General features: G+C 40.4%; 1 protein-coding gene across 1 annotated transcript in view; it reads right to left on the reverse strand.

Moving 5' to 3' along the window:
• Nucleotides 1-4,066: 4,066 nt before the first annotated feature.
• Nucleotides 4,067-18,751, reverse strand: part of ube2b (ubiquitin-conjugating enzyme E2B (RAD6 homolog)) — a 39,663-nt gene continuing 24,978 nt past the window's right edge. Inside the window, exons 3-6 of the mRNA XM_034177964.1 lie at nucleotides 18,204-18,229; nucleotides 12,644-12,733; nucleotides 6,547-6,635; nucleotides 4,067-4,360 (exon numbers count right to left, since the gene is read on the reverse strand). Of these exons, the coding sequence (XP_034033855.1) occupies nucleotides 4,232-4,360; nucleotides 6,547-6,635; nucleotides 12,644-12,733; nucleotides 18,204-18,229 (334 nt within the window). The 3' untranslated portion in view covers nucleotides 4,067-4,231. The remainder of the gene's footprint in view (nucleotides 4,361-6,546; nucleotides 6,636-12,643; nucleotides 12,734-18,203; nucleotides 18,230-18,751) is intronic.

Below are 18,751 nucleotides of genomic sequence, written 5' to 3' on the forward strand. Positions count from 1 at the left end.
AATCAGTATTGGGGAGAATTCCTGGTGTGTTAATCCAATTTCTCATAATCAGTTAATGTTAGTCATTAGATAAAGCATATCAGATTTTGCCATTTACATGACCATTTAATAATCAGATAACAGCCAATAACCAGACAGCAACCAGATTTTTATGTGCATGTAAGTGGGCCATGGATGCAGTTGAATAAAGAACTTTTAAAAAACATTCTTCTTTTCCTTCTGTGCCATTGCGGACTGTAGCACTTGGAAACATTTACAGGTGTTAGGTTTTGTAACATTCCTAAACAGTGTCTTCAGTTTGCAGTGACTAATCTGCAGGACAGACTAAACGGCTTGGTATCACTACCATTCATGTTCATTCAGTTTTTCTGTTGTGTATTTGACCATGTAGCGGGTACCACGTTTCTCCCTGTGGTTCCGAGCGTAAAGGGGAACTCTGGCAATTTTAACCATGGCTCTATTTTAGATGCTTTGAGTTTGATTTTTACTTGAGACAAAAAAGATTTGAATCAGTGCAATGACTGGAGCAGATCCGTAAGGAGCTAAACGTGCATGTTTACCGCAATAAATGGAGCGAAACGTTTTAAACTGGCCATTTATACAGTTAGCCACTTACCTTAGCTGATAAGGGGTTTGTTCCTGTTGTCAGCTAACGAACGAGGTCACGATCAACAATTGACTTGTAATAACTGTGGAAATCAGTCCAAAGTGAAAACAGTTGCCTATTATGACATTACATTTACATCTGTTAACAAGCTTTATGGAGATGCTCATTTAATTTTCCAGCAGGACTGCTCACAGTGCCAAAAACACTACTAACTGGTTTGATAACCATAGTATTACTGTACAGTAAATGGACTGCATTTATTTTGCGCTTTTCCATCTGCATCAGATGCTCAAAGCGCTTTACAAATAATGCCCTGCATTCACCCCGATGTCAGGGTGGTGTCATGCAAGGTGCTCGCTCAATACACACCGGGAGCAACTAGGAGATTAAGGACCTTACGCAATGGCCCTTACAGTGCAACATTTAACTGAAACAATCCTTCACTTGGTGGTACAAGCATCAGATTTGACATGAATGTTCTTCAGTGTTTGAGAAAAAAGTGCCTGCCGCTTGAAAATCCAATATGGCGGCCAGGTAGGGGTCAATGAAAAATTGCACGGGTCAAAATTTAAAAATGCTCCAATCATATTGAAAGTATATCACATTGTGTCTGGTCACAAAGATTCCAAAAAGGCATAGTTTGGATGATCTATGACTGAATGTTCTGGAGTTATGGGGCAAAAACAGCAAGAGTGGTGACAAGTCAATTTCAGTTTGTACAGGAGTCAAAAGTTACAAGTTGCCCCAATTTTGGTAAAAAGTGGTGCAAATTATTGGTTGAACTAATAGGATTAATAAATGGAATAGTTTTGACTGTGTTGAAAGCTTGGTTTGCAAATGTCAAACAATGTCGACGTCCATTGGATTGTATGGCATGTGACATATGTTACCCTGTAACGTGACAACTGAGCATGACACATGGGTAAACTATTCCTTTCTAAAACACTATTAACCAATAATTTGCATCACATTTTACAAAGATTGGAGCAACTTTAACTTTTGACCCCTGTACAAACTGACCGTTGTCACCATTCTTCCTGTTTTTACCCCAGAACTCCTTAACATTCATAGTCCAAACTATACCTTTTTGGAATATTTATGATCAGATAAATAATGTTATACTTTTCAATATGATTGGAGCATTTTTAGATTTTGACCCCTGTGTAATTCTTCATTGACCCCTACCTGGCCGCTATATTGGATTTTCAAGTGGCCAGCACTTTTTTCTCAAAGACTGATTTATAAAGAACATTCATGCTAAATCTGATGCTTGTATCACCAAGTGAACAATTCTGGCCAAAAATCATACTTACCAGCTCCACTATTAGTGATTTTCCAGTCAGGCTGGGATTTGATTTGAACAGAGGATCCTCTGGTCTCAAGCCCAGCGCTTAACCACTAGACCATCACCTCCCCTACTGTACTAGGCTGACCAGCCAAATTGCCTGACCTGAACCTCCTACGGAATCTATGGGGTATTGTCAAGATGAGAGATAAAACCCATTAATATAAACAAGCTGAAGGCCGCTGTCGAAGCAACCTGAGCTTCTGAACACCTCAGCAGTGCCACAGGCTGGTCGCCGCACTTCACTGATGCAAGGAAAGAAAACAATATGCTTGAAATGTTTTATGTCTACACTATATAAATCGTCACCTTCTGAAGTAACTGACATTATTACACTTTTTGGATTGATGTGGTCATTTCATCCTCATGTGTCCTGTAATTCTGATGAGCTGCAGGAAGCCAAGGACTAGAACAAGAACATCAGGTCAGCATGTGTCAAAGTCTGAAAAATGTGTTTTTATTATGTTTATACAGCATATTGTTATAAGTATATTGTCGTAATTCACAAAATTTTATAATATCCCTTTACTAGGTGAAATAAATCACAAGTGACATGACCACTGCTTGAGAACAAGAACTCAGTACTTTGTAACTGGTTTCCACTGATTTGTTGGGTGAATGGGTTAAGTCAAATTCTTACTGATACCATGATCACCTAGTCTTTAACCAGTACCAGATACAGGTGGAAGGGGAAAAAAAAAAAAAAAGCAGTAATGAAAACAAACATTGCATGATGATTTACTCTAAGAGTTTGATAATCCTCTCCTTTGTTTCAATTGACATCTCTCGTGTTGGAGCCATGATTCATGTCAGTCCACTTGGTGCAACAGCTCTCCAAGGTGTGTTCACTCCTTTTTAGATGCAGACTAACGAGCAGATCTGATATGATGCAGGTGTTAGTTTTGGGGATGAAAATTTACAGGGTGATTCCATAATTTTTTCCTCAGAATTGAGTGATTCCATATTTTTTTCCTCTGCTTGGTCTAAAAAAGTAACCGTTACTGACTGCCACAATCTTTTTTTCTTGATTTCTTATAGTGTTTCTTAAAGCCAGAAAGTTGCCATTTGAAATGGCTTTAGTTTTGTGTCATGTCTGTGATCTGCTTTTTTTCTACAAAATTAAACAACTGAATGAACATCCTCCGAGGCTGGTGATTCCATAATGTTTGCCAGGGGTTGTATAACTTGGTCTGTCAGACTTTAAAGTGTGCCGCATTAACTGACCGTCTGTAGATTTCTCCCTCATCTGTCAATGACTAGCATCAAAGTGCCTCACAGGCAGCAAAGCAGCTACAGCTCATTTAGAGTCCACACTACGAAGCAGAACGCCGGAACGGCTACAGGAAAATAACGTTCAGCTTTTCCTCTCCCATATATAATAACTACAAAACCTAACAGGACATCGGGACCACAGAGATGCTTCCTCCCCCCATCTGTAGCCTGCACAGGGTTTCTGCTTCCTACCCCTCATTTGAGCCATTAGCCATTAAAAAAAGAAAGGCACCATCATATTCAACAGATGTCCTGTTTGATAAGCTTGTGAGAACAGCGCAGACTGACAAAGACCCACTGAGAAAACAGAGGTGTCCTCTTTTCTTAGTCACTAAGGAATATTACTAATTTCCTCACTCCCACTGGAACAACAGCACACTTTCATCTGCTGCTGACGGTTGGGATCCTCACTCTGGGCCTATCCCGCCTATTTCATGCTTCAATACTTTTATTTCCCTTCTATAAAATCATGTTCTACCTCAGAACAGAAAAAGCTGGACACACCAAGGAGGTGCGAGTTACCAGTGTGGGTGATAGGTGGCGCTGCTGCAGCCTATGACATCAGACAGTCCAAAAAAGAAAAACAAAAAAACAATTAACCACAGCTCAGAGAATCACTCCTATTCGATACAAATGTGACTGCAAGTTGCAGCTGTTTCATGATGAACAATATGCTGGAAAAAAGGAGGGGGGAAAAAAACCCAACCTGCATGTGAAATTGAAACACTAACAGCAACAAACCATATGACAAAAGATATTACAAATATTGCTAGCAATAACTTACATCATGCAATAAAAAAGTAAAATTAGAACAAGAAACCAATCAATTTCCCCCTAGTTTTCCTCACACATATTGGCAAGTTCAGGTTTGTCTCCGGATCATTTTGAGCTTTGTTTTCTTTTCTGGGTGGCACTTGAGTTCTTTTGATATAACCTCTGGGTTTTTTCTTGAGTGGAGTACAGGGATGACGACGAGAGCGATGGAGAGGAAGTAGAGTGAGATAAGTTCAAACGTCCACCCAGCTCTGCTCCACGATGGCCGTCACCCTCTTCTCATACTCCCGCTTGTTTTCCTGGTACAGCTGTGCCGCCTGACTGTTGGCTGGGCTGTTGGGGTTTGGCTCGTCCAGTAACGACTGCAACGGAAACAAAAATGTGTTCAGGGGCGTACAACACAATAACTACCAGCTGTGTTTGGAGAGTTGAGAAAAAAAACATTAAAAGTAACTTGGGTGTGCTCATAGTGCAGATTTTTAGCTTTAATTCAACGGGTTGAACAAAAACATTGCATGAACCATTTAGGAATTATATATTTTTTTGCAGTTCCTCCATTTTTGACCCAAATGTATCCATTTCCTCACTTCTCTGAAGAAAACTGTCTGCAAAAGTGTTTCAGATGTACAATAATCCTTACATCTTGTTTATGCAATTATTAATGGACTGACAATGGAGGGACAGGGTATAAAAACAGTAATTTCTAAATGGTTCATATATTTTTGTTAAACCCCTTGAATCGAAGCTGAAAAACTACACACCAAACGTTCACATGGTGATGAAAATTGGTGTAATTTCACTTTCAGCTTCAGCTCTAATTATTTGTTACTGCGTCATTTGTGCAGACATGCAGTATAAACAAATTACAATAAATCTGCACAAAAATAAACTGCAATAAACACATACAGTAGTGTTCAGAATAATAGTAGCGCTATGTGACTAAAAAGATTAATCCAGGTTTTGAGTATATTTCTTATTGTTACATGGGAAACAAGGTACCAGTAGATTCAGTAGATTCTCACAAATCCAACAAGACCAAGCATTCATGATATGAACACTCTTAAGGCTATGAAACTGGGCTATTAGTAAAAAAAAAAGTAGAAAAGGGGGTGTTCACAATAATAGTAGTGTGGCATTCAGTCAGTGAGTTCGTCAATTTTGTGGAACAAACAGGTGTGAATCAGGTGTCCCCTATTTAAGGATGAAGCCAGCACCTGTTGAACATGCTTTTCTCTTTGAAAGCCTGAGGAAAATGGAACGTTCAAGACATTGTTCAGAAAAACAGTGTAGTTTGATTAAAAAGTTGATTGGAGAGGGGAAAATGTATACGCAGGTGAAAAAAAATTATATGCTGTTCATCTACAATGATCTCCAATGCTTTAAAATGGCCAAAAAACAGAGACACGTGGAAGAAAACGGAAAACCACCATCAAAATGGATAGAAGAATAACCAGAATGGCAAAGGCTCACCCAATGATCAGCTCCAGGATGATCAAAGACAGTCTGGAGTTACCTGTAAGTGCTGTGACAGTTAGAAGACGCCTGTGTGAAGCTAATTTATTTGCAAGAATCCCCCGCAAAGTCCCTCTGTTAAATAAAAGACGTGCAGAAGAGGTTACAATTTGCCAAAGAACACATCAACTGGCCTAAAGAGAAATAGAGGAATATTTTGTGGACTGATGAGAGTAAAATTGTTCTTTTTGGGTCCAAGAGCCGTAGACAGTTTGTGAGACGACCCCCAAACTCTGAATTCAAGCCACAGTTCACAGTGAAGCATGGTGGTGCAAGCATCATGATATGGGCATGTTTCTCCTACTATGGTGTTGGGCCTATATATCGCATACCAGGTATCATGGATCAGTTTGGATATGTCAAAATACTTGATGAGGTCATGTTGCCTTATGCTGAAGAGGACATGCCCTTGAAATGGGTGTTTCAACAAGACAGTGACCCCAAGCACACTAGTAACCAAGCAAAATCTTGGTTCCAAACCAACAAAATTAATGCGTCGCAGATGTGAAGAAATCATGAAAAACTGTGGTTATACAACTAAATACTAGTTTAGTGATTCACAGGATGGCTAAAAAAGCAGTTTGAACATAACAGTTTTGAGTTTGTAGCGTCAACAGGAGATGCTACTATTATTGTGAACACCCCCTTTTCTACTTTTTTTTTTTTTTTTTTACTAATAGCTCAATGTCATAGCCTCAAGAGTGTGCATATCATGAATGCTTGGTCTTGTTGGATTTGTGAGAATCTACTGGTACCTTGTTTCCCATGTAACAATAAGAAATATACTCAAAACCTGGATTAATCTTTTTAGTCACATAGCACTACTATTATTCTTAACACTACTGTACAAAAGTAATTATTTTTCAAAATGCAAAAATGGAACCATGGCTAAAAAAAAAAAAACCCAAAAAACCTGCTTTTAGCTACTGTTAAAATCATCACTGATTCCACTGGGCTGCAGGTGTGGAATTCTAAATGTAATAATGTGCACAGGCAGTATGAACAGAACGGGACAGCAGTGTAATGACGATCCAACCTGGATGGAGGTGAGGATGGACGAGACATCATATGTGGGACTCCAGCGATTCTGAAGGATGTCTAAACATATACTGCCATCAGCGTAAACTGGGGGGCAGAACACACACACACACCCCAATACATCTGTGAAGTGTTGCCAAGAAATTAACATTCAGTCCATATAAACATGTTTTAAAATGGAGAACATGTGCAGACTCCGCCTCCTTTGCTTTAACAAACATCAGGAATGGAAACAAAGTCATATTGATGAAAGAGGTCTGAGTGACACTAATATTCACTAGAACATTCACTGAGTTCAATACTGCGATAGCTAGTAGTGACAATTATTACAACATGGGCCCTGAAGATGGAAACTCAAAACTACTGGGCTCGTATCCACGAAGCAACCTAAGGCTAAACGTAGCTCCTAGTGATGTTATTCTAAAAATCTTAGAATTCCTCAAATTCTTAGACATTTCTGAGAATTTTCCCTTGGTAAGATGAAAGTTGTCCGCAAAGCCCCTTAAGCCTTAAGAGAGCTAAGGTGCAAAACTGGTAAGCGTAGGGAGGAAGACTTAAGAAGCCTAAGAGTGTCTTAAACAGAGAAAATGGTGGAAAAGACGGAAAGGAAGCAAAGATATTCTCCGTATGTAGGATGACAGTGAGTCAGTAACACACTACCCGCTTGATCTATGTAATTATTTTATGTTAATTTACTGTCTTAATGTATTTCTAAATTGTTTAGGTTATTGTTATATATGTACACTGTTAATTTTATTTTATTATCAGTATTATTAAGAAGGGGGACCGGAGGGTGTGTTCCAACTATAGGGGGATCACACTCCTCAGCCTCCCCGGTAAGGTCTATTCCAGAGTACTGGAGAGGGGAATTTGACCGATGGTCGAACCTCGGATTCGGGAGGAGCAGTGTGGTTTTCGTCCTGGTCGCGGCACACTGGACAAGCTCTACACACTCCATCGGGTGCTCGAGGGTTCATGGGAGTTCGCCCAACCAGTCTACGTGTTTTGTGGATCTGGAGAAGGCGTTCAACCGTGTCCCTCAGGGCGCCCTGTGGGGAGTGCTCCGGGAGTACGGGGTCCGGGGTCCTTTGCTAAGGGCTATCCAGTCCCTGTACGACCACAGCAGGAGCTTGGTTGGCATTGCCGGTAGTAAATCAAACCTGTTTCCAGTGCATGTTGGCCTCCGCCAGGGCTGCCCTTTGTCACCGGTTCTGTTCATTATTTTTATGGACAGAATTTCTAGGCACAGCCAGGGTGTAGAGGGGGTCTGGTTTGGGAACCACAGAATCTCGTCTCTGCTGTTTGCGGACGATGTGGTTCTGTTGGCTTCGTCAAATCATGACCTTCAGCGTGCACTGGTGCGGTTTTCAGCCGAGCGTGAAGCGTCCGGGATGAAAATCAGCACCTCCAAATCCGAGGCCATGGTTCTCGACCGGAAAAAGGTGCGTTATCCTCTTCAGGTCGGTGGAGTGTCCTTGCCTCAAGTGGAGGAGTTTAAGTATCTCGGGGTCTTGTTCACGAGTGAGGGACGGATGGAGCGTGAGATCGATAGACGGATCGGTGCAGCATCTGCAGTGATGCGGTGGCTGTATCGGACCGTCGTGGTGAAGAGAGAGCTGAGTAGGGGGGCAAAGCTCTCGATTTACCGATCGATCTACGTTCCGATCCTCACCTATGGTCATGAGATTTGGCTCATGACCGAAAGAACGAGATCGCGAGTACAAGCGGCCGAGATGAGTTTCCTCCGCAGGGTGGCTGGGCGCTCCCTTAGAGATAGGGTGAGGAGCTCGGTCACTCGGGAGGAGCTCGGAGTCGAGCCGCTGCTCCTCCACGTCGAAAGGAGTCAGTTGAGGTGGCTCGGGCATCTTTTCCGGATGCCCCCTGGACGCCTCGCTGGAGAGGTGTTCCGGACACGTCCCACTGGGAGGAGGCCCCGGGGAAGACCCAGGACACGCTGGAGGAATTACATCTCTCTGCTGGCTTGGGAACGCCTTGGGGGTCCCCCGGAGGAGCTGGGGGAGGTGTGTGTGGATCGGGAGGTCTGGGCGGCTTTGCTTGAGCTGCTGCCCCCGCGACCCGACTCTGGATAAAGCGGAAGAAAATGGATGGATGGATATTATTAATATTATTTTCTTTTATTATTACATCTATTTTGTCATTTGCTTTTAAAATGGACCACAATGGAAATAAGTGTTTTCACTTTCTTGTGTCATGCATGTATTTTTAACGTCTTTACATTTATATTATGTACTCACAACTAACACTAAAACTCATATGCACGCACACACACACACAGTTAATACGTAGATATTCGGCATGTGAATAATGTACATTCCAACATTTTCAAGAAGTGTAGCAATTCATTTAAATTTGCTGAGTTATCCTCACAATTACACGTCTTAATGCAGTTCAGTTTATATGATTGGTTGATTTTACTGTCCATTCATGACTAGGAGGGTGGAGTGCATTTGTTTTTTAATTTCTACTCCCCTTTCTGTTACAACCAATCACAGCTCTTAGAGGACTGTGTCATACCTAGCAACGGGGTCAACCCCGCCTCCTCACAAAGATAGGAGTTTCTATCCACTCCTTGCCCAGAGTTGCTCCTGCTGGCACCTGCTGGCTCACTCGTAGGCTAAGATTCCTTGACAGGAAATTTTAGGCTAAGTTAAGAGCTCTTTGAGGGGGCTTTGAGTTGCTTCGTGGATACAGGCCATGGTCTTTCTGTTCAGTGCCATTTTTCTGCATCATCTATTATTGAATTACAAGTCCCAATAAAAAAAAAAATGTATTTAATTTTTTTTGCACTTAAATTTCAAGTGCAAATTTGCTGGTGCATGACAACATGAAGATAGTTACTGATATTCGATCATTAATAAAATTAAAGGAATTGGAAGGGAAATGCATATTCTGCATGTATACAATGCATGCAGAAAGTATTCACAGCACTTCATTCCCCCCCCCCCCACACACACACATTTTATGTTACAGCCTTAATTCCAAAATTGAGAAAATAATTTTTTTTTCCCCTCAAAATTCTACTCACAACACCCCATAATTATAACATGAAAAAAGTTCTTTGAAATTTTTGCAAATGTATTAAGAGACAGTTTTTATGAGTCAGGCAGGCAGTGATTTATGACCCCTACAGATTTATCCCAATATTTTTTTTTATGGGTAGATATGTTACAAATGACATTTTCTATCCTTGAGAAGATCCTTTTTTTTTTTTTAAAGAGGGTCCTGGAAATTTGGGGTCAAAATGAGCCAAAATGCCAAAATCTTCTCTTACTTTGATCTTGATGAAAATTTTGGCGGCTGACTCTGGGCGCCCAACAGTAGAGGGAGCTTTTTTGCCGCCAAAATGCGAAATTACCACTTATTCACACAGTGATTTCCCCATGTGCCCTGAGTCAAAAGTGATGAAATATGACTCAAATTGTCACTCAGCATCTCTAGTTTCAGTGGTAGAGAGTGTTTTGTGGCTGGTTTTGGTATGAACCCCTTCTGCACCATTTTTTTGGACCACTTCACGAAGAGGTCAAATATGGCAAATTGGCAACTTCCTCCGATTTTCATGAAACATGCAGAATTTGCTCCCATAACAGGGTAAATGGGCCTCTGTACGTTTGAGAGTGTAGTGTGGCAAGCCATTTCGGCTGTAGGCTGCCACCTGGTGGCAGCCTATCCCCCGATCACTCAGTTTAGACGGGCAGTCAGCTCTAGGAAGAGTCCTGGCGGATCTGAACTTCATCGATTTACAGATGAAGGAGGCCACTGTGCTCATTGGGACCTTCAAAGGAGCAGAAATGTTTCTGTACCCTTCCCCAGATTTGTGCCTTGAGACAATCCTGTCTCAAGGCAATTCCGTTGACTTACAACTCCGTTACAGACAATTCCGTTGACTTCATGTTTGGTTTGTGCTCTGACATGCACTGTCAACTGTATGACCTTATATTTAGACAGGTGTGTGTCTTTCCAAATCATGTCCAATCAACTGAATTTACCCCAGGTGGACTCCAATTAAGCTGTAGAAACATCTCAAGGATGATCAGTGCAAACAGAATGCACTTGAACTCATGTTTGAGCTTCTTTTCAAAGGATATGAAAACTTATGTACTTGTGATTTCTTAGTTTTTTTTTATATAATTGCAAAAAAAAAAAAAAGATTTGCACATTGTCATTATGGGATATTGTGTGTAGAAATTTTGAGGGAAAAAAATTAATTTCATCCATTTTGGAATAAGGCTGTAACATAACAAAAGGGAAAAAGTGAAGCGCTGCAATTACTTTCCAGATACACGGTATTTCACCCCAACAGGCAATCTCCTACTTGTTCCATTACCTAGGTGTCACAATGTGGACAAGGGGTTGGATTTTGACTATCCAATACAATACCAAGCATTAGCAATCTTTCCATATTATTATGAGAACAACTTTGTTCTACAATCAACCCTCCATTTGTGGTTTCTGAATTTTATAATTTGATGTTTGACAGCATGCCAGTTGAACACTTCCCAGAGGATACATTATGGAAAGCTCACTGCAACCAAGTCTTGCCGGAGGGTCCCAACTCGCTTCGATAAACGTGACCAGTGGATCAAGAAGTCATGGGCTTTTATGGAAGACCACATCGTCCGGGTACCTTCCCAGCAAAACCTCTCCAAGAAACATCTCAAGGATGATCAGTGGAAACAGGATGCACCTGAGCTCAATTTTGTGCTTCATTGCAAAGGCGTTGAATACTTAAGTACATGTTATTTCTTAGTTTTTTATTTTTAATAAATGTGCAAAAATCTAAAAAAATAAAATAAAATTCACATTGTTATTATGGGGTATTGTGTGCAGAATTTTGAAGAAGAAAAAAAATCAGCCATTCTGGAATGAGGCTGCAATATACAGTGGGGCCAACAAGTATTTAGTCAGTCCCTGATTGTGCAAGTTCTCCTACTTAGAAAGATGAGAGAGGTCTGTAATTTTCATCATAGGGACACTTCAACTGTGAGAGACAAAATGAGGAAAAAAAAAAAAAATCCAGGAAGTCACATTGTAGGATTTAAAAAAAAAATTATTTGCAAATTATGGTGGAAAATAAGTATTTGGTCAATAACAAATCCAACTCAATACTTTGTAACATAATCTTTATTGGTAATGACAGAGGTCAAACGTTTCCTGTAAGTCTTCACCAGGTTTGCACACACTGTAGCTGGTATTTTGGACCATTCCTCCATGCAGATCTCCTCTAGAGCAGTGATGTTTTGGGGCTGTCGCTGTGCAACATGGACTTTCAACTCCCTCAACAAATTTTCTATGGGGTTGAGGTCTGGAGACTGGCTTGGCCACTCCAGGACCTTGAAATGCTTTTTGCGGAGCCACTCCTTCGTTGCCCGAGCAGTGTGTTTGGAATCATTGTCATGCTGAAAGACCCAACCACGTTGCATCTTCATTGCTCTTACTGAAGGAAGGAGGTTTTGGCTTAAAATCTCATGATACATGGCCACCTTCATTCTTCCCTTAACATGGATCAGTCGTCCTGTCCCCTTTGCAGAAAAACAGCCCCAAAGCATGATGTTTCCAACCCCATGTTTCACAGTAGGTATGATGTTCTTGGGATGCAACTCAGCATTCTTCTTCCTCCAAACACGACGAATTGAGTTTTTACCAAAATGTTCCATTTTGGTTTCATCTGACCACATGATATTCTCCCAATCCTCTTCTGGATCATCCATATGCTCTCTGGCAAACCTCAGATGGGTCTGGACATGTACTGGCTTAATCAGGGGGACACGCCTGGCACTGCAGGATTTGAGTCCCTGTCTGCGTAGTGTGTAGCCTTTGTTACTTTGGTCCCAGCTCTTTGCAGGTCATTCATCAGGTCCCTCCGTGTAGTTGTCAATATAATTATGTAATTGTTATGTACTGTGTAAATGAGCGTGCACATTTTTGCTGTGAAAAAGCTAACGTGACGTCAGGATGATCACCGCTCTCCGTCTTGACAGAAAGCAAAACAGAGCGAGTGTGCCCCCTCCCCTCCCTGTCTATGGGGGGGGGGGGGGGGCTGTACAATATGAGTGTTTTTGAGAGGTGAGACTCACCATTTGGGTGAAACATTCTGGACACAAACCGAACCGTAGGAGGCTTGTTTGGGTACTCTTCTGAAAACTCTATCAAGAGCTTAAATGTTCCTGCAGACACAGAGGGAAAGCCACAGACAACAATAAAAATAAAATGATGAGTAGTGCACGCGATGGAAGAAACAGTACATTTATTTAAAAATACTGCTGGGTGGCAGAGATACAAGCTAATCCTTTACTCAGGCAGATGTGCCGAGTTTGCAGACTGAAAGGAGAAAGGACAAAACTCACACCGACTCAGCATGTTGACGCCTGAAACAAATTTGCAATTTCAGGCAGGAAAAAACCAAAACAAAAGAACAAACAACAACCAGAACGGCACTCAGAGTACATACCTTTGCCAAAGTCCAACAGCCATCAGTTAACCTCTCTGTGGATCTTTTCATTGTCAGAGACGTATTCCTTCAATGTCTTAGATCCTGATTTCTGACCTTTGATCATGATCCTGCTTCACCTGTCTTTCAACCTTGATCTTAGCCACTAACCACTCATCTTTAAGTATGACCTTTCAAAGGTCATCAAAGGCCATGCTCAATAGAATACACTAGAAAGGTCATTCTATTCTATTGTGCATCACCTTTGATCATGCTCACCCAGCTTTGATTCTAATTTCTGACCTTTGATCTTGATAGCTGATCTTTGAACTTCCGTAGGTTAGGTTTTCATCACGGTCTCTGGTTTGATCCTGTAACCAGGAGCAAAAATTTTGATTTCTGCATGCTCTGAGCTGTATTCTGATGCATTTTGAGAGCCAAATCTCATCACAAGCTTAGATTATGATTAAAATTAATACATCTTTAATATGGCTGCAGTTTCAAAACTATCGCACTTTACCCCTCAAACACACACACCAAGCCTGTATCTTGGATTACTTTTTATGATGTTGCTAAAGACGCAAAAGTAACTGCAGAAAGATTTTGAATTATTTAGCTGGGGGTCGGGGGGATGCCATTTGGTCCATCTTCTCAGTTTTGTAGAACAACTGTTTGGGGGGGGGGGGGGGGTTCACAGTTTTCAATATATTGTTGAGCAGGGAGCTTCTCATTAGTTTTTCCGTTGATTTAGTAGTGGAAAAGCACTGAATGCCTGGCACGATCAAATCTCAGATTGTAAGACGTGAGCATCCTTGAAGACCTGTACGTCACTGTGGTTGTCCTGAGGTAACACTATGTTGTAGACTGGTGCATTTTTTGTGCAGCGAGTCGTCACAGGTCCATCTGTCAACAGAACATCCTCTGTAGTTCAAGTAACAGAACTGCACTCTTTTAGAGTATCTTTCCGGTTTGGCAGTAAACACAACTGTCTTCACATTAAAATGATTTTGTAGTGTGTACACCCACAAAGAGAAAAGTAATCAGGAAGTCTGCACATTTAGTTTTCACTCCAGTAGCAGCAGGAAAGAACAGAGGTGTAATCTTTCACCTGTTATGCCTCAAAGAAAATGACAGACTTCCCCCCCCCCCCCCCCTTTTTTTTTTTTTGAGTAGAAGGCAGTCCAACATGCAGTACATGGCAATTTCACTATCTGCCTACACTCTCAGAAAATTGCAGTTGAAGCATTAATGTGCAAGTAGCACTTTACTGTTGCAGCTGAATAAAGCCAATTCAGACTAACTGTATTAAGGCAAAACAAAGCATCACATTTTGATCTGATTATGTGCTGTGCAATAAATTCTGACAGAGTAAACTATAATTGTCTTACAATACAACAGGTAAATAGCATTAAAAAGTATTAAGAAACAAACCACAAGTGCATCTACTTCAAAAACTGCATACAAGAAAAGTGAATTCACTGTACAAATTCCCACAGCTAAAGCTGACAGCTCTTTGGGATCACACTCACTACTTCATTACTAATACAAAACAACAAAAACTATGATGTGTTCAAGCTCACAGAACAATAAGACCCCATCCCCCAAAACCCACTCAGCCATTCTAGTTGGTTGCATCTACAGTAGTGTTCAGAATAATAGGTGCTATGTGACTAAAAAGATTAATCCAGGTTTTGAGTATATTTCTTATTGTTACATGGGAAACAAGGTACCAGTAGATTCAGTAAATTCTTACAAATCCAACAAGACCAAGCATTCATGATATGTACACTCTTAAGGCTATGAAATTGAGCTATTAGTAAAAAAAATAAAAATAAAAAAAAAAAAGTAGAAAAGGGGGTGTTCACAATAATAGTAGCATCTGCTGTTGACGCTACAAACTCAAAACTGTTATGTTAAAACTGCTTTTTTAGCAATCCTGTGAATCACTAAACTAGTATTTAGTTGTATAACCACAGGTTTTCATGATTTCTTCACATCTGCGAGGCATTAATTTTGTTGGATTGGAACCAAGATTTTGCTCGTTTACTAGTGTGCTTGGGGTCATTGTCTTGTTGAAACACCCATTTCAAGGGCATGTCCTCTTCAGCATAAGGTAACATGACCTCTTCAAGTATTTTGACATATCCAAACTGATCCATGATACCTAGTATGCGATATATAGGCCCAACACCATAGTAGGAGAAACATGCCCATATCATGATGCTTGCACCACCATGCTTCATTGTCTTCACTGTGAACTGTGGCTTGAATTCAGAGTTTGGGGGTCGTCTCTCAAACTGTCTACGGCCCTTGGACCCAAAAAGAATAATTATACTCTCATCAGTCCACAAAATACTCCTCCATTTCTTTTTAGGCCAGTTGATGTGTTCTTTGGCAAATTGTAACCTCTTCTGCACGTCTTTTATTCAACAGGGGGACTTTGCCGGGGATTCTTGCAAATAAAGTAGCTTCACACAGGCGTCTTCTAATTGTCACAGCACTTAGAGGTAACTCCAGACTGTCTTTGATCATCCTGGAGCTGATCAATGGGTGAGCCTTTGCCATTCTGGTTATTCTTCTATCCATTCTGATGGTTGTTTTCCGTTTTCTTCCACACATCTCTGTTTTGTTTTTTTTGTGTGTGTGCATTTTAAAGCATTGGAGATCATTGTAGATGAACAGCATATAATTTTTAAGTTTTCCCCTCTCCAATCAACTTTTTAATCAAACTATGCTGTTCTTCTGTACAATGTGTTGAACATCCCATTGTCCTCAGGCTTTCAAAGAGAAAAGCATGTTCAACAGGTGCTGGCTTCATCCTTAAATAGGGGACACCTGATTCACACTTGTTTGTTCCATAAAATTGATGATCTCACTGACTGAATGCCACACTACCATTATTGTGAACACCCCCTTTTCTACTTTTTTTTTACTAATAGCCCAATTTCATAGCCTTAAGAGTGTTCATATCATGAATGCTTGGTCTTGTTGGATTTGTGAGAATCTACTGGTACCTTGTTTCCCATGTAACGATAAGAAATACACTCAAAACCTGAATTAATCTTGTTAGTCACATAGCACTACTATTATTCTGAACACTACTGTATTATATGGGTCATTCCATGTCAATTCAATGAAGGCCTCACGCACTATTCAGAACAACAAATCTGAAGTTTGAGGCCTGTAGGCCAAGTAGTTTCTGAGATATAGCTAATTTAGTGTGCATGGGGTCTACCGGTTTTTTTTTTTTTTTTTTTTTTTGGCAAAAAGTATGGCCGTAATTTCTGGAGCCATGTTCAAGGTAGAATATCTCAGCAAATAATGGACTTAGAGGCCTGAAAGTATCTGTGGCAATTGTCATGGACACCCAGACTTGGACTATAGTCAAACAACAGACATTGACACTAAACTGTGAAGTTTATGTATGCTCAAACTATGGAAAATATTACATTGACTATTGCGAGATCCATGTTTGAGACTGAAGCATACCATAACACTCAAAGAAGCCTTTCCATTTCTTGGTTTCTTAATGCCAGCTATACTGGCTATGAAATATGTAAATTTGGCATATCTGTGGTAAATAGTTATTGTGGGAGAAACCTCTGAAGTCTGAAAAAAAACATTTTGTGGTCGAATTTTATTAGAAGAAAAGCTCATGTGGGCAGTAAATAAAACTCTTCAGACTGATTCCATTTTGAAGGTATTAACATCCATTTTTTGTTATGTAAATATGGCCTTCTTTATGAAACTCCTTCCTGGTTAATTTAAGCATCCAATTATGGCTAATTTGTGCACTCGCAAATGTATTTCTAGTGCTGAAATGACAATTTCATTTTAATTGTGTGCACACACTGCATTCATATGATTCATGGCACAACCCAGAATGCTTGCACACAGATCTGCCAGGGGGATTCCCCAAGGTTTCCATGTTTTAAAAACAAACAAACAAAAAAAACAATGGTCACCGCCTGCCTTCACTGCACGTGTCATTTCAGAGCGCCAGCAGCATTTTGGAGCGTCAGCAGCAATCCACCAATTATCTCCTCGTTTCTGCTTAAAACTGCATTCCAGTCATCATCTATCTCAGTGACAGATATCTGAAGCTTTTTTACAACAATTTATTTACTTCATTTATATAGCGCCAAATCACAACAAAGCTGCCTCAAAGCGCTCCACACAAGCAAGGTCCAACCCCACCAACCCCTAGAGCAAGCACACAGGCATCAGCGGTAACCATTTCCACATAAATTCAGAATTATTTCATAATAAAAGACAGGGGAGCAATCAGTGTGACAGCGGCACGTCTAAGTCTGACTCTGAGTCTGACTCTCTCCACCCAAAGAGATCAGATGACAAAGTAAAACCTCTTAAATCATTCTTTAGTCAGTTTAAAGCAGAAACAAGGCTGTTTTTAGCAGAAATAAGACGATAATCTGCGAATTACTCCTGACGCTCCGAAATGACATATGCACAGTCAGACTCAGACGTGCTGCTGTGGCACTCTGATCGCTCCCCCGTCTTTTATTATGAAATAATGCTGAATTTATGTGGAAATGATTGTTGTATAAAAGCTTCAGATATCTGTTGCTGAGATAGATGATGACTGGAGCACAGTTTTAACCAGAAATGAGGCGATAATCTGTAAATTGAGGCTGATGCTCCGAAATGACACATGCGCAGTGAAGGCATGGCGGGATTGATTTTTTTTTTTTCCTTTTTTTTGGGGGGGGGGGGGGGGGCGTTTGGACGGTGACACTGGTAATACTTCAATTCTGTTTTTGATGTGCAACTGTGAAAATTGACATGATGAACTATGTTAAAACCAAATTAAAAACAATGAAATGGGGTGAAATTACTTGATTTTGAGTACAGTTTTGTACTTTGTCCTTTTAAATATAAGAAGCCTTTAATTTAGAATGCTTCATGTATATACAATTTTATTTTACACACACACACACAGATTTCTAATTGTGTGTGTACTCTATCAGACTGATTGTCATGGCAGTATGTACAAACCACTGATTTTTGGCTTCCATATTTAAGCATCACTCTGTCCATACAGCTTTAATAGATGGAATGAATAATGCAGCTGAAAAATAGCTGCAGTGCAGGAGAAAAGTAAAATCAAACCCAGAGCTTGGATAACCACCCTCCTACACAGCCAGCATTTCAGCTATAGAAAAGATGAAGGAAAATGGAGAACTTACCATCTTCAAATGGCGTTCCCACAGGCCTGCAGAAAGCAGGAAAGCAGTGAGAGGAAGAGGGTAAAAAGGAAGAGACAATTATTTCAAATTTCAGAAAATAAATTTTGATACATAATTGCAAACTAATGCCTTTGATTTTTTTTAACATCAAGTCTGCTAAAAGTTGAGGTACAAGCTCAGCAAAAACCAAAATGTTCAGGATAAGTCCTATGCAATAAAAGGTATGTATTTAGTTCAATGTAATGATTTTTAGCAAACATCATAAAGAAGACTCATTACATCACTCAACTCCTACAAAAAGTCTTGAATGACAAAAGACTATAAATCAGAACTTCGACAAACTCTAATCACCCATTTACATTCATTTTGTTCTGCAAATTTCTTCTGAAGCAAAGCACCCAATAAGCGGTTTTTGAGTCAAATTCATAGGCTGCGATCATGCTCTAGTGCTGTGCATCCACCACATTATGGAACTGCCCTAACCAAGGACGATGAGTGGATGATGAAGGGCTGTGCCATACCATACCCATGATAATATCATGCCAAAT

This window comes from Thalassophryne amazonica, chromosome 9 (genome assembly GCF_902500255.1).
Source record: "Thalassophryne amazonica chromosome 9, fThaAma1.1, whole genome shotgun sequence".
NCBI classification, from domain to species: Eukaryota; Metazoa; Chordata; class Actinopteri; order Batrachoidiformes; family Batrachoididae; genus Thalassophryne; species Thalassophryne amazonica.